The sequence below is a fragment of the Dipteris shenzhenensis genome, chromosome 12, assembly GCF_047967505.1.
Source record: "Dipteris shenzhenensis isolate YYH24624 ecotype China chromosome 12, Dip_SZ_1.0, whole genome shotgun sequence".
NCBI classification, from domain to species: Eukaryota; Viridiplantae; Streptophyta; class Polypodiopsida; order Gleicheniales; family Dipteridaceae; genus Dipteris; species Dipteris shenzhenensis.
Window position 1 is genome coordinate 13836395 of NC_141607.1, and position 22652 is coordinate 13859046.

At 43.0% G+C, this 22652-nt stretch overlaps 1 protein-coding gene across 1 annotated transcript in view; it reads right to left on the reverse strand.

The window, feature by feature from the left end:
- Positions 1-3590: 3590 nt before the first annotated feature.
- Positions 3591-22652, reverse strand: part of LOC147895845 (thioredoxin-like 2, chloroplastic) — a 28734-nt gene continuing 9672 nt past the window's right edge. The window contains exons 2-4 of the mRNA XM_087382600.1: positions 14441-14623; positions 7227-7391; positions 3591-4266 (exon numbers count right to left, since the gene is read on the reverse strand). Coding sequence (XP_087238726.1) covers positions 4126-4266; positions 7227-7391; positions 14441-14623 — 489 coding nt within the window. The 3' untranslated portion in view covers positions 3591-4125. The remainder of the gene's footprint in view (positions 4267-7226; positions 7392-14440; positions 14624-22652) is intronic.

Sequence of the window (22652 nt, forward strand, 5' to 3'; positions counted from 1 at the left end):
TAGCTACGAATAGAGGAGGGAGAATGGGGTCTCAAAAGAACCTCTAATTAGTGTTTCCTAATTTCAAGGGATTAGAGAACAATTTGAGGTGTACCAATGAAAGTGCTCTGAGGTGTGGGGCAATGCCATGTTGAAGTTGACAAAAGCATTTAAGGGCACGGAGACCTCTCATCTAGAGTTTGGACCCATGATCTTCACTCCTAGCCCTTGATCTAATCTCCAATCCAAGGGATACATTCAAATTTGAGGTAGAGCACTCCCAGCCATTAGATCAAGCGGCATATCTAAGGGATACCATCAAAGGATGGAGGGGTCAAATATCCACCCTTGATCACAACAAAGATCTAATGGAGAAGGTGAGAGGAAAATGCGCTTCAATCTAGGCCATGGATTTGATTGTGGATCCAAGGGAGGAGATGAGTGTAGAAGGCACTTCAATCTGGGCCATTAATGTAATGGAGGATCCAAAGGAGGAGATTGTAGAGTTAGGCGCTTCAATCCAGGCCGTCCATTATGCTCCTTCATCCTAGCCCTCCATCTAAGAAGGTTGATCTCCACCCTCCATCATGTGCCTCAATCCTAGCCCTCCATTATGCGCCTCCATCTCAATCACCATTAATCTTGATCTAGACCAATGGTCCACATTGAAAGGAGCCTTTCCCTCTTAATGAGGCCTCCCCAAAGTCAAAATTTTCCATTTAAATCCCACCTAAGTGCATCCACTAAAGGCATCCTAGGCCTTTGATCCATCCACCATCCGCCTCCATCCAAAGGCCAAGGTTGCCTAATTCAAATTAAAGATACCCATGTCAATTTAGTCAATGCTACGGGGCCCTTAGCCCATGGGTTACCATAGTTGGTTCACTTCCCATTAACTTAATCCATTCCTTACAATGCCCTTTTGAGACCCCATTTCTCCCCTAATGGAGCGTTAAAATGAAAGCTAAGACGGAGGAGACTAAGAAAAAGAGAGTCAAAACAGTTCGCGATGAGCCAAAAAGGAGAGGAGCAACGTTTTTTAAGGAGAGAAGTGTCGCCATGCAGGGCTCTACAAGTATGTAACTATATATCCTAGGGAGAAGGAGAGCTAGATCCAACAAGCACTACCTTTGCAAGATGGTAGTGATCAAGGGAGCTTGACTCTATAAAGACTATTGGCTAGTATACAATTGATGCTGTTGTTGTTACAGATATTATTGCCGGGAGTAGCATAGCTGGATGCTAAGGCTAGTGTTAAAACCGTTGGTGGTGAAGAAAATGATCCTTAGTATTGTGGGGAGCTACTGGTGGGAGATGAAGCTTTTGTGTCACACGTTCATCATCCAAAGTTCCTCATCTAGCAAAGAACCAAGCTTAACAATGTAACGTAGTTGCAAGCTATGGATTAAGCTTCAAGGCATAACATAGCCACAAGCAAAGGTTCACAACCGAAGGTACTAAGCCAACCTTAGTGCAATGCATAGTTGAGTCAATAAATAAATAGGATTCGAGAATTCATAGAAAACAACAATTCAAAATTGGTAAAGAATGAAGTTTTTCCATTCCAAAATGAATCCTAACTAGAGGAAATATTTTCCATAGGAAGAGAGAAGTACCACCCCGCCAACTGATGCTTTACCTCTCATATATCAATCTCAATCTTAGTCAAAGTCACAATTAAACTCACAATCTTAATCTAAATCTTAGTCAAGGATCTCAATCTCAATCTCTAGATCTGTTGGTGGAACCTTAATCTTGATCTCACTCCAATTCTTCAATCTGTCTCTTTCAAACCATCTTGACATCCATGTGCATGAATCCTATTCGAAAAAATGTGGAGGAAACCGTTCTTCAAAAACTTTTCCTATCATGAATCAAGTCTTCCCAATCTTCAGAAATCCATGCATCTTGATTTACAATTTTCTTTAGACATTTGTGTCTCTCAAACAGTGTGGAATCTTGAGATAATTAAAGACAACTTTTAACCGTTCTCAATTCTCCATAATTTTTTCCTTCATCTCAAACAACTAAAATATGCCATTCGAGGCCTCAAACGTGTTCAACATGGAAGTCCAAGCAAAAAAACCAAGCCAAAGTGCATTCCCGTGATCTTTTAACCATTATTTCATTGTCTAAACAATTGAACTATGTAAATTGCAATGTGTTAATACTATAGCCTACTTGAAAGCTTACAACTTTCTTATACAAACTTTTGCCAAAATGAAATGTCTCCCATACATATTTACCGTTCAAAAAGGGTCAATATAAATATTCTTATGACAATACCAAAACATGCGAACAAAATATACAAAAGAAATAGAGTGCAATGAGGCGAGGCCTCAAATTGAGCAAGCACACAAGACATCTCGATTGAATCCCTCTAAGGAGGCCACTACTCCTTCATCGATGTAGCCAAAGTATTGCTATAATGAAGCTCTTAATGTAACTAAATATAGTCAAGAGCTCCTTGATAGCTATGTGTAATCAAGGAACAAGGTGGTGATTAATGAATTCATAATTTGTATCTCTGTGTGCATCACTCTATCATATTCAATTCAGTTTGGAATGTAGAATTGAAGAGAGGCTTTATCATGGGAGTTATTCCTCAAAGGAAAATAGTTTTTGCTGTGTTTCATCGTGGGGGGTGAGCCAACATTCGTTTCTAAGGCAAGGTCTAGGAGCGAGACACACGATAAATTGATTTCCTCATGATATGAGAGAGTTACCTGTGTTCAAAAAAATTTCAGCATAGCATCAAAGCATATTATGTTCTCTAACATGGTATCAAATCCTCGTTCCTGAAATCTCTCATAGTCTACATCAATGTTAAACAAGGGGATTCCTCGTGAATTGAGGAAGCTAAGTGTACTAAATTTGAAAGGTTCACCTCAAGATGGCTAGCAAATTGTCGATCCCCACAACTTTTGAGAGACCAAAGAGCTCAATGGTTTCAACTATCCTCTTTGAAAAATGAAGGTGTGGAGTCAATTAGTTTTGAGAGGAGTCTGGCAAAACATCACCGAAATAGAGTTGAGACCCAAAGACATCATGAACACCACAAGGTTGGTGATCAGCATTTGCAGCTTAATGCAAGATTGGATAGTGTAAGATGTAGAGGCCTTGGCGGTCATCATCAACACGATTGTGGACTCTATCCTTTCTCACGTTCAAATGGCCAAAGTTAGTCGAAGCACATAAGGAAACAATGGAGCTCATTTTGGGACCTTTTAGATTAGACAAAAAATAGAAATCCTCCAATAAGACAGAAGCCAACGTTACGTTGGAAAAGCTTTCCTTTTTAACAAAAATAAGCTTTCTCTTTCTAGAGACACTCGACACACCGACATTTTGAAGTGTTTTTAAGTGTCACAAATGCTACGCCAAATTGTGAAACAGATAAACTCGCATTTGCAAGTCCCCGCTCGAGCATTTTCCAGTGTCATAAATGCTACAGCCAAGGACCCCAATGGCTTTCTACTACTTTGGTGCGTACTCTGGTGATTTCGGCATCGGAGTAGGCGAAAACCCCCAAAACGACTTTTGAATCACTTAATGTGGCTTCTTGGAGGAATCAAAATGAATAAAACAAGCACTTTCAACTATGCCTTGTGCAAAAGATCGTGCAAGCTAACATGCATGGCTCTCTAACAGTGGCCAGACGAGGGGTGAAATCTCATCAACAAAACTCACACAAAATGTAAATAGCTTTCACTCAAAATAATACAATGTGATGTTATGATATCCTATGGAAAGGATTCACATTCTAGTGGGGTTTGCTTCTTGAACTCAGCTATAAGATCAGCAAACCTTCGAGCAAGGAATCATTCCCCTTGCCGGATCATTATGATTTTGAATGTTCGAAAACAAGATGTCAAAGGTCTGTGGCCAATCTACAGATCTGATTGTGCCATGACCCATAATCTTGTTTAAGTCACATTTATCATTAATGGAAAACATGTGATATGTCGTACACCGACCATGGATTGACACATCCACTAATCTTGCTTTAAAACAACGGGGGAATATATGAGTATTCCCACAAATAATTAAGTCCTTACCATTGGGAAAATGGTTGAGGGTTTTGCCCAATGTTTCTGCCACTAGTAGTCCAATGTTTTTCTTACAAATAATGACCATGAAATTCAATCATGTGGTTGACCCTGCCGCAGCATGTTGTTCATCAGCTATGCCTGTTACTGTATTACTGGAATCTGTGAGTGCATCACCACTATCAACAACCTCACCTCCACCATTATGCTTAGCTATGGCATCCTTGAGTCTTTGCAACTGCAATAGCAAAAATACAGCTTAAGCCTCAGATACAAATTATTATCACTCTGCGTTCACTTGGCCACCCTGCCCTCAACCCATTCCCCCCCAAAATGCTTTTGTCCCTGTCTCTCCCCTCTGTCGTAAAGCAGCCTAGGCAAAAGGACAAATCTAAGAGTTGTCCTAGAATAAAACCAAGGAAAATATAAAGCTTCCACTAGACAATGTTCCCAATTATGGACAAAAATCATGATCAGTGAAACTTTCTGAGATAATATAAATAGCAAATCACATAACACAGGGGTGCAGAAAAGAGACACTGGCCAATCCTGGTTGTGCCTGAAAAACACCTTTCCTGACAAATCATGCTCAGTCACTTCACCCACACTAAAACCCCAAAAAACTTAAAGAGATGGACTGGTTGATCCATACTAAATACAGAGACTCTTTAACAAACCCTTCATCTGTTACCAATTAACGAGATTCAGAAAGTAATCTGAACAAGCATATACCTTACCTGTCTATATGAGGGTACGTGGTTTAGAAAGAGGTCAACAAAAGCACTCTCTATTTTCTTCTTTATTTGTTTCCTTAAGTTTCTTCGATATGGTGCATCAAAACCACCCAGGAATGGTGCCCCACCCCATCCACTCTGCAATTAGCAAATTACTTACAATGTAGCAGCAACTACATCATGGACTGCATGGACAAGCACATACGTACTATCTCTTTTCTTTTATACAGCAAAGGAAGAATGCCTATTTGCACGATAATGCTACACACAAGAGTAGACTGCTGCAAGGGGATCTTGTTGCAGACATGCAAATGACACGTGGCAGGTAGCATTCAGGATATTCATTGCACAATCAGGCAGAGCTCTCCATTTTTGGAAGGTTGTTAATGAGCAGTCCAGTATGAGCTTGTCCAGGGGTACTTTTAGTGAGAAAACCCCTCGCCACACTGTCAGCAAGTGATGTCTTTGGGTCATTCTATGAACATGCATTGGACCAGTTTTCAGGACAGCCATATCACATTTTCAAGCTCATGTAAATGCTTTTGGGAGAGCCATTATATTCCAGCTTCATTTCAGGATACAAGACATGAGAGCAATCGTGATACTCTGTGCCTCAACCTTGGATGCACTGCTGTAATTTTCCTCTTCTTATGACATTCATAATAAAACCCAGGCATAGGGCTTGCCAAATGAGTTGGTCTTTTTCAGCAAAGTGTAGGCATAATTGCCTGACTGATGCCAGTACGCACGATCTTATATCCTCACCATCTGTCAGATAGGATCCATAGCAATCGTCCAAATCTTGTGAGCCATTCTTCCAAGCCATTAGCATTTTCAGTCTCGCTTTTCAACCTGTGGTCCGTCACAACATGTTTTAGATGCCTACCAAAGACAATGCCTCTGCCAAAAATATAGTACATCTGGCCTGTAAATTGCCACATAGTCCAAGAAAGACAAATCAGGATTCAGCCCTCATAGGTATGGCCATGTAGGCATGGTGCAGTGCTGGTAAGAGTCCAAAACAATAACCATGCGGACAGCGAATGTCCATTACTGTTAAGCGTCTTGATGATAAACGTGATAGGATGGATCCAAGCTTATATGATCCCAGAGGTGCCACAGCATCCAAACATGAAGAACTATAGCGCTTTTCCTTTTGAACTGGGCAGAATGTATGAGCTACAGTGAGAGACGACTCTGCAGATACATGTAAGAGATATCTTCACATCCCACCCACCGAGGCACATGGTTATGTATTTTGAATATTTCAATTACTAGTTCTGAGTTTTTGAGCTTAGAATTGGTATAGCACTCAGCAAGGGCCCTAGCAAGCCCTTTGCCTCCCCACAGTGGCTTGTATGAGTTACTCTTTGATAGTATTTTGTCTCATAGGCCCGCGGATTGTATTTTGTCTCATAGGCCCGCGAAGCCTTCCAAAAATGTAAATCTCTCTCTCTCTCTCAGATTAAGGAGCATGAAGCCAGATGTGAAAACTCATTGAAGATTCGGATAGGAGGACTTCCAGAAAGCTGGTATAAGGATGAGGACTCTTTTAGTGAAACTTTAGCACAAGTCAAAGCAGCCATGCCCAACATTGAATGGAAGGATGATGATGAAGGTGATGACGATGAGGTAGCAACTAATATCAAACACTCCAAAGGACATGCTATCATCACTTTCAAGTCACGTAAACTACGAACCAAGATTCTTCGCCAATCACGTAAGCTGAAAGGGACGAAGGTATGGACAGCTGAGGAGCTCACACGAGCTCAACTGAAGAACAAAGCGACTGAATTAGCCAAGGTTAGAGCTGCAAGGAAGGATGGAAAATGGGCAGTTTACCGTGAAGGCATGGCAATTATCAAAGAATTCAAAGAATTCAAATCCAAACCAAAAGACTCTCAGTCTTAAACTAATGTATGGCCCATTATATGTTTTTTATGCTTTATTAGATGTAGCTATTCTGAATAAACATAGATGCTTTTGCACTCTATGGGAGCTGCCATGTGCCCTCCCTAAACAGATGTATTAGTTGGTTCTGTACTGTCCCATACACCTTTTGGTCTTCCGTGTATGTTAATAGACTTTCTTTCTTTCTCTGTACTTTTCTCCTCTTCCTTAAATTTTTGAGTTTGCATGGTCAGTTTCAGTAAGCCCACTCTTTTATGAGAGCTCTCCTTTTGTGTAGAAAATTTCCAAATACACTTCCATTCAATTATGTGCTTCATTTCAAGTCCACTTCCAAGAATGTACACATAGCTAATCTGTTTCTTTTGCAATGAAATTTAGTTCAAATATATACGGCAGAAACAAAACAAACAATACAAACAGCACAAATAAAACAAACAAAGCCACAGACAGTGCAATTAATCAATAAAGAAAGACAGTTGCCATTGTAAATAAATTACAAAAACCAAATGTTACAAATGAATAACTCAACAAAAAATTTGCCATGCACGGTCACCTTTGTTATGGAGCAAGAGAATGAATCCACCTGCCCAGCTGCACCTCGGTAGAGTTGGAAGTAAGGAAGGACTTTTATATTCAAACTTTTGCATAGTGGTTTGTTTTCATCGAAGTTTATTTTTAGGAACACAATATCTTGATGCTCAACAGCTAGTTTGCATAACTGCAAAAACACCACAGCAAACTCAAACATCAGTTTCCAACCTTATAGAGAATAAATACAGGAATTGCAGCTCTTTGACGGATTTAAGTTTACAGGTGCATCTAGCATGCCTGCATGTGTGTGCACGCACACATGCATGTACATGTCCATGTAGTCCATTCGTATATCTAGAAAGATGCTCGATGTCATCATAGAAAAGGAAAACAAAACTTGACATAACCAGTGTAATGCCATTTTTATTATTTAGTATTTTAGCCTGTATTAATTCTTTAACATCATTAAAGTAAACTAAAGTAGCCACACAAACATACAAACTTCTCAACTCTACCACACTCCTCCCCAAACACATACACACATACAGCCCTCAATTTCCTTCCGGGGCCCCCGCCCCCCCTCTCATCCTCCCTCAGCGGGCTGCCTACACCTTTCCAACAGTTGTTCCCTTCCCTCCCGACCCAATCAACCAACCCTCCCTCTCCCAACCCATTCCCTCCATCTTGCTTCCCCCTTGGCCCTTGCGTCCCCCTCTGCTCTCCTCCCCAGCCTCTCGCATATCAAAATTGCGTTATTCCAGTCCATGTATGTAGGCAACTTGCCTAACCCATAACTATGCATTGCCCAACAAAATTTGACGAACTTCGTCTCTAAGCAATAATACACATTTCAAAATCGAATGTGACACCCACAAAATATGGAATTTAACATGTCGTCATTAAATCATTACAAGTGCTATGTTGTATGTGAAACATGTATTTTGAAAGGTATAGGATACATCAATTTATTCAAAAACAACAAATTTTTATTCTAGACATACATGCAACCATGTAATCATCCAAAAGTGCACTACTCAGCTTTCCTTCAACCTGCAAAGGACACACCTAATTGAGAACATTTGGTATGTTTTAAGAGGCCTCCAATGTTGTGCTAAAATTACGCATACCTATTCAAGGGCATGCTCCATAACTTTTTTTGATTTGTTGAAAACAAAAAATGGTTGAAGAAATGAAATCCACACTTCTGGGACTAGTGCATGGTGGTCTTAAAACATTCAACTTTGATGATATTGTTGTCTTGATTTACGCTAGAATGGGTGAATTAGAGAATATTCAATTCGTGCATGCGTAGAGATATCTAAATAAATTTAGCACTTATACCTAGATGAATCCAAGAACATTTCCAAACTCATCCTCTAAAAACACAACATAGTGCAGTTTCAATCTCACGATAGTCACTCATAAGATTGAAAACCATAAACTCCATCACGCATAGCAAGGACTGCTGGAATGGTCACCTCCCCATCTGTGAGCCCCCATATGAGGAGAGTATGGAAGAAGGAGATACGGTACATACCCACTTGACGAAGTTCAAGGTGGTGAGGGATCAGCTGGCAGCAATTGGTTAGAAGACAAGCTCATGCCATTTGGCCTTGATGGTACTGAGAAGACTACCTCGGAGTTTCAAGAGCTTTGTTACGACTGTGACAGCAAGACAGAGGACCAAACCTTTGACGTTTGAGGAGTTGGGTCCATTACTGCTACAGGAGGAAGCTTGGGAGAAGCTCTACAACGAGGACAAAGACGACAAGGCGATGCTAGCGAAGGATTACACTGGCAAAGGAAAGGGCAAGCCCAACGGTGGCGAGTCCAAGAAAGACGACTCTGACGACGAGAAGACTTCAAAGAGGAAGCAGAAGAAGTGCTTCTACTGTGATACGCCAAGACATCTTACAAAGGACTCCAGAAAGAAAAAGATGGATCGGAAAAACAAAAAGAAGTCCGACTCAGATTCAAAGGGAGAGACCAAAGCAAATGTAGTAATCAAAGAGTTGTTCTTGGTGACATCACCGAGTGTTACTGAGGTCAGATATGTTGACCAAGAAATCACAGTGAGGATGTCTGACATAGAGATGTGGGTCGATGAGGAGTCAGATGCCTTTGTGAAGGTGAAGGACAGCATGGAGCGCTTGGTACAGGTGCGTGGCTATTGACACTAACACGAGGGTAGATTCCATGGGGGGCCCTGGGGTCTCATGGTCAAATGGATGCTGTACCTCAGAAAGGGACAATACAGGATTACACAGGCTCTTGGTGGGTGCCTCGATGAAGTACAAGGTTTGCTTTCAGAGCAAACACACAAGCAGTACAACAATCTGGTATGTACTTAATATTTTGCATTTGAGCCTTTATAGCATGCTGTGGAGAGACTCTGCTCATCATTTTTCTCAGGAGATACGAGATTGGAAGGAATTAGCCTTCTTCGAAGGCAGAAGGGGAAGTATTGGTGCTTCTTCAAATCTCGAACGCAGATTGCTAGAAGGAAGGTGATGGACAAAGAGTCCTGAAGCCAGAAGAGTACCTGCTTGAGAACTCAGCGAGAGTTCATGGTCCAGGTTATCTGGAAATATTCATTGGTTGCAGACCTTGCCAAAGGAAGGACGGGTTGAAACAGAACCTCATAGCAAGGTGCCTGGAAGACTCCAGGTTATTCACTCATTATGAGGGGGACAACTGGAAGATTGTGATGGCTGGATTGCTCGAGTTCGAAGACAGGACCGTGACTCAAGATGGCGGTGCCAGGAGGTGCTACCAAAGATGGACCTGTGTACCAGGATGGTGTGCGGAAGCGGAACCAGACTTGGTGGAGCAGGAGCCACTGGATGAAAAGCCAGGAAAAGATTTTGACATCGAAAAGTTCCAGAGGACTATGACCAGGGAGTTACTGGAGCATCGTCATCGACGTGTTGGCATTGGGCTTGGATGTGTCAGTGAGAGGGGGTGTTGGAATGGTCACCTCCCCATCTGTAAGCCCCCATATGAGGAGGGCATGGGGGAGGGATACCTAGGGCAGTACCCCACAGAAAAAGAGAGAAAGGGGCTGCCACATGGACAGCATCATGGCTGTCATGTGGGCAGCACATCTAAAGAAGACCCGGGACATGTGGCACAACTGTACGGAGCAGTACGGAGGGTGTGCAGACCCGAGACAGGTGGCATGCAACAGTACGGAGTAGTAAGGAGGATGTGCAGACCCGGGACAGGTGGCGCACAACTGTACGGAGCAGTACGGGGCTGGATGAGGCCTATTGGAGCAGCAAAAGAGGCTGCTATGAGACAGGGACCTGCCTTTATATAGGCTGGGCCCTTGCCTTGATTGGAGGGCCAAGGCCCTAGAAGAGTGGGCCCAAAAGGCCCCGGGTTGTGAGCCCTAATAGGGCCGGACCAGCCACAGACTGGTCGGCCAGTTTGCTGCCAGCTGGTCGGTTTTTACCAGCCCCCTTGGGGCCTATAAAAGGAGGGCCTCAGCCCTCATTCAAGATCATCTGGAGCAGCCCTCTGACAGCAAACAGGAGCAGCAAGCAGGCTAGCCTTGGGCCTATCCATAGGAGGTGAAGGTGACCCTGAAGGAGCTGCAGACTGAGCTTGAGTGGCAGCCCACCTAGGCTGGTTTCCAGACAGCAAGGTGGAGAAGATCTTTGGACGGAAAGTCTACTTACGCTCAAGGTGGAGCACACGGGCTCGAGTCTAGAGATAGCCAGCAGATAGGAGAAGTACCTTGTGGTAAGATCAAAGGACCACATCATTCGTGGGACTCTAGATCTATCTCTTTTGTATTGTGTCCATAGCTTTGGACGAAAATATATTACTTTTGTGGTTTCTCTATCTGGCTGGTTCATTGTCTATTGATGAGTTTGCACATCTATTTTATGCACATAAGTTAAGAAGTTGTGATTCCACACCCCACACGCACACTGTGTGAGCTCCTGGGCATTACTATCAGTCTTCCGCTGTGCGTACCCTCTATTAGGTCATTTCTAACAAGGACTAGCTACTATGGTATCCCCACTCACATCATCAGCGCCCAACAGTGGGTGTAGACCATAGTATCAAAATATGCTCTCACAAATACAAATCCACACACCCACACATACTTGAGCATCCATTTATACAAAGTCTTCGTATTGAGTTTCTCTCAACACTCCGGAGGTGAAGGGCAGACTCAGCCGTGATGAAAGCTAGCATTAAAGGAGAAGGCTAATCAAAAAGTAGTCCAAAAAATTTTGCATTTCTTCTTTTTCCATGCAATTCCTTGCTATAAGACCTGTAAGCATGTCAAAGGTCATTGCATTTCATAACATCAAACACTCTAGCATGCATAGACATTTTGCGTAACCTCAAAACAATATACCTAGATGAATCCAAGAACATTCCCAAACTCATCCTCTAAAAACACAACATAGTGCAGTTTCAATCTTCCCAAAAATTAGTTTCAACAGTGGAACTCTGCCCTGAACTCCCCTACTCTGTATTGAATGGGCTTCTAGCTTGTTTTCTTTTAGCCCTACTTCAGCCCACTTTGAGACAGCATAGGCTGACATGTAGATCCTCCAAGCCTCATACCTTGATACCTATGTACTTTGAGGTCTCGGTATTTTATCTTAGCATCCCTTTTTCTCCTTATGCTACTCTTATCCTTTTATCCTCCTCATACCATTGGTTCCCATTGTTAGAGGTAGCATCTCTTGTATCATAGAGTGATGGGCCTTGGTTGTGGTCCTGCCCGCCCATGTGAGGTAGAGTGAGGACCTTGGTTGTGGGTCTGCCCGCCTAGGAGAAGTAGAGGGTGTCGGTCACATGGTCACCCTAGAGGCTACGCAGCCATACACATGTACAGAGGGGTGCGGGGCTGTTTCACACCCCAAGGCCATGTTTGGTTTCCTCGATGGCACGTGTGCTGCGGATGGTGCTAAGGGGTGCAGGGCTGTTTCTGCCCACCCCCACGGCCTGTTTTGGGGCTGCCACTAGGCCGCCTTGATGGTGCCTAGGTGGTGCCTTGGTTGGCGGGTCAACCTAGCCCCCAACCCTGGTCTAGGCACCCAACCAACAGGTCAGTTATCGCCCTCAGCTGTGGTCGGCCGTACTGCCCCCTCCAGTCAGTATCTTGGGCAGGTGGGGGGCCCTATATATAGGGGCTCGCACCCTCATTGTTTCAGCTCTTGCAAGGTTTTCTGCAAGTAGTAGAGGCTTTTCCAAGTTCTTGTGCAGTCTTCTCTCTCTCTCTCTTGCCTTCCATTTCGCAGTGTTTGTGCTCTCTGTTGGCGGTTCAATTCCGCTGCACTTCTCACATAGTATCAAAGCCAAACGTTCGCTAGAGACTTGTGCTGTGGTGGAGAAGGCCTGGTGCCAGCAAGATGTGAAGTATTCTAGGCGGCTGTTTGGAGCTGTTCAAAGAGGAGGTCAAGGAGGTACGGACAGTTTGGGAGTACAGCAAAGGGTGATCTCTTTGGGTAAAGCTTGGAGGTTGTTCCACATAAATCTACTCTTTCAGATCACCATTAAGAAAGGCTGATTTGACATCCATTTGATAAATCGACCATTGCTCATGAGCAGCAACCGCCAAGACCATCCTGAGAGTGGCCATCTGGGCAGTGGGGGCAAAGTTGTCCTCATAATCGATCCCAAGTCGCTGTAAGTATCCTTTGGCCATGAGACGGGCTTTATGTTTATCCACAGTATCATCTGATGAGTACTTGGTCTTATAGACCCACTTGACACCAATTATCGAGCGGGCGCTGTGGTCTTGGAACTAACTCCCGAGTCCCATTCTTTTTTATGGATTCTAACTCCAGCTCCATTGCTTTCTCCCAATGCTGCTGAGAAAGCACTACCTGTACTGGCGAGGGTTCTTTGTCTTTTAGAATACGAGACATTGAGGAGTAATTTATGTGTAGTGGGCTCGCCTCCAGAACCTTCTCCTTGTGACGGTGGGATCTACGTGGACCTCCCTCTTACCTAAGCCATGAAGAAGGAATACTTATTACTCCTAAATCATGGAGAGTTTCAATCAACCACCGGAGTACTTTCCGAGAACCTAACCTTGAACTCTCCCCTGCAGCCTGAGGAGGTGGGGCATTATCTGGGTCACTCTCGGGTGGATTATCTGGAACAGCTGCTAGTACCTGAGGGAGCACAGGCACAGGATCATCAACACTATCATCATCAACAACAACTGGATCAACAACTGGCTCTGCAATAAGGGGTGGCTTTGTACGAAGAGGTGGCTTTGTCTCAATCATGGGAGATGGAACCTGCTCATCAAAAACAGCATCCCTGCTGAGGACTCTTCGAGCTGTGGTTTTCAAAGAAGGGGATTCCGTGCATCTACATCTCCACAAAAGTAGATATGCATTTGTGAGGGCTAATGCTAACAATAAGTTGATCTTGTAAGGGCCATAATATCGATGAACTATTTGCAGCGCTGGAGAAGTAGCTTATCAATTGGAGCTACCACCCTCCTTTAGGATGAAAGAACGTGTGTGCCTAGACATACCTGTTCTCTCAGAGTTGCCACCTATGATGAGCACATTGTGAGCTTCAGAGATAGAGTATTTTGTAACAAGGTATACATTGAGTAGCTCATCACGTGGAAGGGATTACCACAAGATAAACAAAATCGTATGGGAAGGGATGGCTGTAACAAAGGGGGTGGGGGGGGGGGGGGGAAGGCCTAGGTAGGGGTAGCCCAAGGGCAAAAAGAGAAGCTGAGAGGGTTAAAAAGAGATAATGTAGGGGGGGTCGGGACTAGATAAGTCCCATTTCCCTCATTGTGGGGGTATGTGATGATGTGACACTCCTTATCTAATCTACGACTTCGTCCTGCCTCCTACCTCTATTCATCCCGCCCCTCTCTCTCTCTCTCCCTCTCTCCCTCCCCTCATCCCTTCCTTTTGCTCTATCTTCCCCTTCCTCTCACTCCCTTCCGCCATTTTGTCTCTCTCTCTCTCTCTCTCTGCCCCTTCCTTCTGCTATCTTCCCCTTCCTCTCACTCCTTTCCGCTATTCTGCCCCATTCTCTACTTCCGTTCCATCACCTCATTACAGCAAAAAACAGCACACTTTGCCATGAAGCTCAATACATCCAGTTTGTCCATGCATCCTTTTCAGATCAATCAATCAGAATGGGACATTCAAGTGTTGGCAAAAAGTTACAGTGACATAATTAACAGGAGGGGACACATATTGATAAGTATATGTATAGAATAAACAGGCATACCTTGGGATACAAAGCTCTGCAGGAGCCACACCAAGAAGCAAAAAACTCTACAACCACTAGTTTGCCTTCGGCAGCAGTGACAGCATCAGTGAGCTCTTGTGTTGAATGCACATCCATCAAGTGAACACCTTCGTCTTTTTCCCACCATTTCACTCCATCATCTGACACTGTTGCAGATCTAACCTGGAAAAAAAGGCATAACACAATGCGTTCTTCAGCAACATTTACATTATCTATGAGAATAATAGCTTAAGCTCTCAAATGCAGATAAGATCTATACCATTCAAAATAATTAGCATCATTCAACTCAAAAAAGTAAACAAAAACAAGTCATTACACATTAGCTGGTTTCTGCTATTATGGTTTTCAACCTTACAACCTTCCCTTAGATTATGCACCTGGACATTTCCATCAAAGACCTCTTTTTCTCTCAGCAACACTATTTTGTTGAGGTATATATGGCATCGTACATTGATGCATAATCCTCTCTCCTTCAAGAAATCTTTGAAGGTATCTAACATACACTCTCCCTCTGTCTGTTCTCAAAGTCTGCTCAGCCATAGCCACAGACTCCTTGAAGCCTTGCAAGACATCTCATTTTTCTTTTGAGGGACATACCCGTGAGGATCGGGAATAATAATCTATTAAGGTAACAAAATACAGATGCTGTCCTCATAGGAGCATACACATCTCTGTGTATGAACTGCAATTTCCTTTCAGCTCTAACAGATCCATCTCTCAGAAAGGCATTCTTGTGCATCTTTCCCAAAATACACCCTTCTCAGACATGTCTAGGAGTTATCTCCAAAGAAGGCATATTCTGTACCATCCCATCTCTCTGCAATAACTGCAAACTGCCATAGTTCACATGGCCATATCTTGCATGCCATAATTCTGTATTTTTCATTTTTGAAATAACTATTGCCACACATGGCATTTGACATGCTGCTATCATGTTTGTCCAGCTGGTTTAAACCCTAATTTAAAGTGCCTATTTGTGACCATCTGATAATCCTTTTCTCATTCCCTGACAATGCACTTACCATCGTCAAAAATGACAGCAAAGCCTCTTTTCCCAAAAGAGAAAACTTCACAGCAAATTCTTCTTAATCCCTGGCACATTAAAAACATCTGGAAGGCATAAATCAATCCTATTAACTAATGACAACAAAATCCTTCCGACTCCATGGTATGAAGGATTGTTGGCACAATACTAAAGCAGTCTGTAAATCAGCAAACTAATTCTTCCTCAAAGTCATGTGCCTGGAAGCCCCACTATCAAAATACAAGACTGCAGCTGAAGCATCACTCAAATTGAGTAAGGCAACCTCATGATTGGCATCATATCCGGCATCATAACTGCTGACCATACAGGACCAATCTTTGTCCACATAGTTTGCTGATGCACGACCCTTGTTTGCATTCGATGCATTGGACTCTGAAACTGTCATTTAGCTTCCTTCTTTTTCCAACCTCTTCTTGCATTATTTGATATGGTGTCTAGGCTCCTTGCAATAATTTGGGATTTACTTGCATTTTTTGGATTTCCCTTTGATGACTGAGCTGAATCAGTCCTACACTAAGAGCCACCAACATAAGTCTTGTCTTTTCCTTTTGCCAACAAGGCTTGATCCCAATCATGTACATCAACGAGCATATTCTTCGTTGTCTATGCATCGACGAGCATATTCTTCGTTGTCTATGCTTCCTGCAATAATAGCACCACTAGTTCCTAGAGAATGAGTGGAACTGTACTAGCCCTAATGGACAGATCTAGACAAGTATGAAAAGAAAATAAAGACATTGGCAAAGAATTCAAATTGTGGACCCAAGCTAACTATCAAGTATAACCTCATCAATATTCAGCAACAATTCTCTAAGATCCTGGATCTTAGTCAAATGATCTGACATTGAATCATTTTTCTACATCGAGGCACTGTCAAGGTCTCTTTTCAACTAAGAGACCTTGGCCTCATTCCTTGCCTAAGAGACCTTGGCCTCATTCCTTGCCTGATAAGTATCCCAAGCTCTCTTAGTAGTCTTGGAGGAATGGATATAGGTACAATGAACATCTTGACAGACAAGGCGATAAGGGACAAAGCTGCCTTGCTGGGGTGTAACAAAAGCAATGACTGCATCTCCTTGACGGGCATCTTCACCTGTAATAGACTCACTCTTTGCAACCAACAGATTCTTCACCATAAAACTCCACAAGGAATAATTCGTGCCGTCCAATTTGTCCTCCTAGGACAAAACTCCAAACACATCTCCCAGATTTTGATTGTAATTCTGAGCCATCTTCAAATATGAATGCAAAAACTGCCTCCAAAATTCGCGTGCTGTGAATTATGTTGCACCAGCAAAAATCATTGTTCCATAAGCCAATGCTTGGCAATGCAAATGCAACCTGATTGTAGCATTAGAGCTAAAAATAGTGGACTGTTTAGAACACAGTTGTGCTTCTCCAATTTGGACAGCAAAAATACAAAGAAGTCTACTTGAAATGTGGTAGACAAACCCTGTCAATGAAGCTAGAAAGCCTGAAAAAAACAGGGTTTTTTACGTCTATTTTGACAGCTTTAGAGCAGCTCCTATATAGAATCAAAAAATGCAACGTTTGCTGTACACTCCTGGACCACAGAGAGCTCCCAGGGCATCCAGATGACTGCAACAACCAGAGGCAGCTGATGCACAGTGACTGCCATGCAGTCAGGTCAGAAACCCCAGCCGCAGTACCTCAAAATGTGAGCAGGCTGCTCCGAAACGTGTCTGCTGCAGGTTGCCTAGTAGGCAGCTGCCCTGGTGAGCTCTGAAATGCAGCACGGACCCCAAGCACAGCGAAGAACCTCCTGAAACAGTCTCCAACAGAAGCGCCTGGCTGGCGCTTGTACTTCAGAGGTTGTAGGCATCCTGTCCCAAAAAACCTAGATGCTACAAAAATCATAAAACAGCAGGAACAGGTGTGGAAATACAACAGATCAGGCAAGCTGCTGTTGCCTTCAAAACAGAGGCTGCAGAGTAGCCTGTGCAGCGATTTAAGCACTGAAATAGGTGTTCTCTGTCCCAAAAAAAGCAGATGTGCCACGAATTCTTCACCAGAACGCCTATGTGCAGGGCAGCTCCTGGAGTGCACCTGTTCAGGCACCTAAAATATTTCCAACAATTCCAAGAGTCAGTTAGGAACTGCCACCAACAATGTGTCCATGATTATGAACAGAAGAGGTAGCTTGATGAAGGAGGTGGATGCAATAAGGCAAGTGCATTGTAGGCATAGTAGACAAAGAAGCTACTAGATTCTGTGCTAGAGATTGAAGGGACTTAGCAACATGAACCAATTGCAAGTCCATCTCTAAGGATCAGGGAGCCTGAGAGTTGAGCAAGACTGAGAAGCCAGTAGTCAGGGATCAGGAAGCCTGAGAGTTGAGCAAGACTGAGAAGCCAGTAGTCACATTGCTCGAACAAGACAAGCAAGTCAAACAAGCACATGCAAGGGATTTTATTAGAGACCTCTGAGTGTCACACTGAATAAGCTTGAGATTGAAATTGACTTAGCCAAACATATATATGCCTAAAGAGGTCCAGCATTGGCTCCATAAATTTTGAAATCCTTTCATTATAAAACTAGACAAAATACGCATGCTAAAACCTGATTTGGGTGTTCCACACAACAATGGATGGAAACAAGACCTCTTGACTCACTCTCTCCAGAAATATTGATATAATATGTATCATACTCTCGAGAAATATTGATATAATATGTATCATCCTTTGTGTCAGGTGATGCTCGATTTCCTTGATGTATTCACAATCGTTGACAAACTGCAACTACGACCAAAAGTTTTAGAAAACAGGCAAATGAATATCCAAGAAAGAGGACTCCACTCCATAACATGTAAATGCATATCCAAGAAAGAAAACTCCACTCCCTAGGCACATAACTACTTTCAAAACTTAAAAGAAACTTTTGGCACTCAAAATGCATTTGTGAATTAAATCTCCCCATATGGATGTGTTGGAGGTCAATGTCCCCACTTGTGAGCCCCCATATGAGGAGGACACGGGGGCATTGGACCAAGAGGGGGAGCTGATTTGGGGGCTGTAGGTACTGCAGGATATGCAGCAGATTGGGCTGCAGGATGAGCAGCAGCAGCAGCAGCAAGGAAATAGACCAGGGGAGGCCCCATTTATAGGCCTACCCCTAGGCTGGTTGCCCAGCCAACCAAGGCTGGTCGACCCAGCCAACCAGGCTGTCGGCCCACTAGGTAATAGCCTAAGTGATGTGGCCTCTTGAAAGTATGAGTGTAAAGGGACTTAAGGGACCCTCCTTGTAAATATGTGTGAGGAGAGTGTAATGTAGGTGTGGGCATCCAGTATACAGAAGGAAGTTTCATGAGCATTGCGCTGTGTGTGGATATCTCCTCCCCCTTTTGGATGTTCAGTTTGATATCAGAGCCAGGATAGTGATCTTGGGAGGAATCCAACACTACAATCTTATGCGGAAGGCTCCCACAGGCTGTTGTTTTTGAATATTTGCCAAAGGTTCTCTGGTTTAGTGGCTCTGTAACTCCTCCATTGCATTGGGAATACAGATTTACTATAGCCCTGTCAGATAAGGCGCACATAACCCTGAGATCTGAACTCCTTGCCTTGAGCTTTCTAAAGTGTGGTCGCTACTCTGGTTCCATCTTGAAGAACACCAGCATATACTATGCCGAACCCACTTTTTCTCGTCTGCCACTGAACCCATTGGTGATGAAGTGAAGATCATTGTAAGAATACCTAGCTCACGATGACCTGGAGATCATAAGCAGTCCAACTGCAGCAGAGGTCCCTCCTACAATGCATGATACAGAAAATGATGAGTTGAAAAGCCTGCAAAGTCTGGCTATGGAGAAAAAAAGCTAGGAGGTATTTGAGAAAGGCCGATTGAGCAACATTGACAAAAAGGTCAAAGCATTTCTGCGGAGAACGTGCGAAGTGACATTTTGAAGTTGCTGGCTCAATACGACATCGGCAATGGTGAATCATTTGAAGAGCTGAAGATTGGTGAGGAAGGGAGCTTTGCTCCTCTGTGATTGGGGTAGCTGCTGGACAATGAGCTCTACACTGCTGGAGCACGTTATCGATTGAAGCGGCCAAATCAGCACTGTCATTGAGGCAATAAATTTCTGACAGGTTTCTAAAACATAGTCTTAGTTGAGGCAAGAATGACCCAACACAATCAGTTTGGTGTTGGAAACAGGGAAGCACGGCCTGCATTAGATTGTATGCTCAACCTTGCACCTTGTATGCTCAAATGGAGAGACTGAGCAATCAAGGAGGCGACCCACATTTTCTTTTTCTTGCACCGCATTCTTTGAGTCGACCGAGTTTGCCAAAGTGTGAACGTCTGTCATGCTTGAGAGTTCCCAGGAGCAGCAGCTTTCCTGCAGCCAATGACTGATGTTCTGTACTAATTTACAAAGCCCAAAATGCTTGCACTTCCGTGGGCGTCGAGGGAGGCCAATCTCGACATTCATAGACTGGCTGTTATCGGGGCTATCGTTGCCATACATGAAGGCTTGTTTGGGCTTCTTTACAACAGGGTAATAGGACTTTGGATTTACACAAGTCCTACATGTAGTTTGCCAAGCAAAAACGATTGTCATTTCCAAAGAGGGAGAGTAAGTAAATATCCTTTGGAAATAGTGCACTCTGATATTTGGGGTCCTATGGATAACGTAACCCCAAGAGGAGCGAGGTATTATATTACCTTTATAGATGATTGCAGCGGCATGATATGGGTATATTTTTTGAAAGCAAAGAGTGATGCTTTCAAAGTGTTTTGCAAATACAAAAGAATGGTTGAGAAGGAGCTTGGATGTCAAATAAAATGCTCACACCAATAATGGCGAAGAGTATATGCCTTATGAGTTTGATGAGTTCTTGTATAGTCAAGGCACAAAAAGATGGGTTACATGCAGATACACTCCTCAACAAAATGCTATTGTAGAAAGGAAAAATACGAGTGATTGGAGACATGTCTAGAGCCATGATGGATGACATGAATATGCCATTGACTTAATGGGCTGAAGCACTGCAAACAACAATGCACATAATGAATAGGACTCCCACGGATGCCATACATGGAATGACACCCTATGAGAAGCTTTAAAGGTATAAGCCAACCTTGGCATATTTGAAGGTGTTTGGCTGTCTTTGTTATGTGCATGTGCCCAATGAAATAAGAAAGACGATGGAGCCAAGAGCTATAAAATGTGTGTATTTGGGATACCCCATTGAAGGGAAAGGGTACAAGTGCTATTATCCCACTACAAGACAACTATATGAGAGTCGTGATGTCAAATTTAGTAAACATGAACCTTGGTATCAGCCCAAAGCAATTATGTTTGAGGATGAATACATGCCTAAGGTTGAGAAAGCAAAATTACAGCAAGCAATTATGGTTGAGGATAAGAGCATTGAGGATGCAAGTTGTGATGAAGGGAGTAATCTACAGCTTGTCAAAGTTCAAGATACCAAGCATGCCACAAAGTATGTGCCACCACAGGCTAGAAAGCAAGTGCCAAATTCACAACTCTTGAGGAGATCGGAAAGGGTTAGACATCCATGGATAGGTTGACATACGATGGTTATATAAGGATGCACTATGCATATATGGTTAGTAAAGTGCAACATGTTGAGCCATCATGTTTTGAAGAAGCTGTCAACATTTCAGATTGGAGAGATGCTATGGATGAAGAGATGCATGCCTTGGATAAAAATCATACATGGACTCTTGTCAAGCTTCCTAAAGGCAAAAAGGCTATTGGCTATAAATGGGTTTATAAAGTTAGATGCAAATCGGACGGGAGTCTTGAAAGGTACAAGGCAAGGTTAGTAGCAAAGGGTTACCCCAAACATATTGTTTGATTATGATGAAACTTTCAGCGCCGGTAGCAAAGATGACTACCATAAGGACGGTTATTGCATTGGCTAGCATGTTTGGTTGGAATTTATGGCAGATGGAAGTTAAAAATGCGTTTCTAAATGGTTCATTAAGACGAGGTATATATGCTACAGCGGGAAGGGTATGTACACCCTGCATGTGTGCAAGCTAAGAAAAGCTTTATATGGGCTGAAACAAGCACCTAGGACATGGTGTGACAAGATAAGCAAAACCTTGCAGAAATTAAATTTCAGACAGTCCAAAGCCGATTACTCCTTGCATGTGCAACAAGAGGGGTCAAAAATGGTGATCATAATCATATATGTTGATGACTTGATCATCACGGGCAAATATGATGCAAGAATTACAGCCATAAAGAAGCAATTGGCAAGGGAATTCGACATGAAAGACCTAGGACAGTTTAGGTACTTTCTTGGAATTGAGGTCATTGACACTCATCATGGTATTTGGATGATCCAAAGACAATATGCCTTCGATATGCTATAAAAATATGGTATGACAGCATGCAAACTGGCTGAACTCCTTTAGAGGAAAATGCAAAGATGGTTGATGACAGCCACTACTTGCAAGATGTGGCTATGTTCAGTAAGATGGTTGGAAGTCTAATATATCTCACCATCACTAGGCCGGACTTGAGCTATGCATTAAGAGTGGTGAGAAGTTCATGCAAAAGCCCTGCAAGAGTCACCTTGATGCAGTGAGGAGGATACTTAGATATGTGAAAGCTACAATCAATGTTCGCTTGTTCTATTGCCAAGGAAGGATGCTTGCATGGGTATACAAAAGATTGGGCTAGCAGTATTGATAATAGGAGATCAATTAGTGGGTATGCATTCTCTCTTGGAAGTGGTGTGATTAGTTGGAGCAGCAAAAAACAACCCACAGTTGCATTGTCTAGCACGGAAGCTGAGTATAGAGGGGTTGCCATAGCAACATTGGCTAAGATTACTTCTTAATGAGTTGGGTGTATGCATTGATGGTCCAGTAGTGGTATACTGTGACAACATAAGTTCCATGCAAGGACTAAATATATGGAGATCCACTATCACTATATCAGGGAGAAGGTGATAAGTGGAGAGATTGACATGAGATATGTCTAGACAGATGCCCAGGTTGCAGATATCTTTACCAAGTCATTGGGTAAAGATAAGTTTTGTCTTTTTAGAGAGGCTTTGGGTCTATATGATGTACAAGCTCATGATTGTTGATGTATAGACTATGTATATGGATGTAGAGTGGAATAGACATAGTGATGTGGCCTCT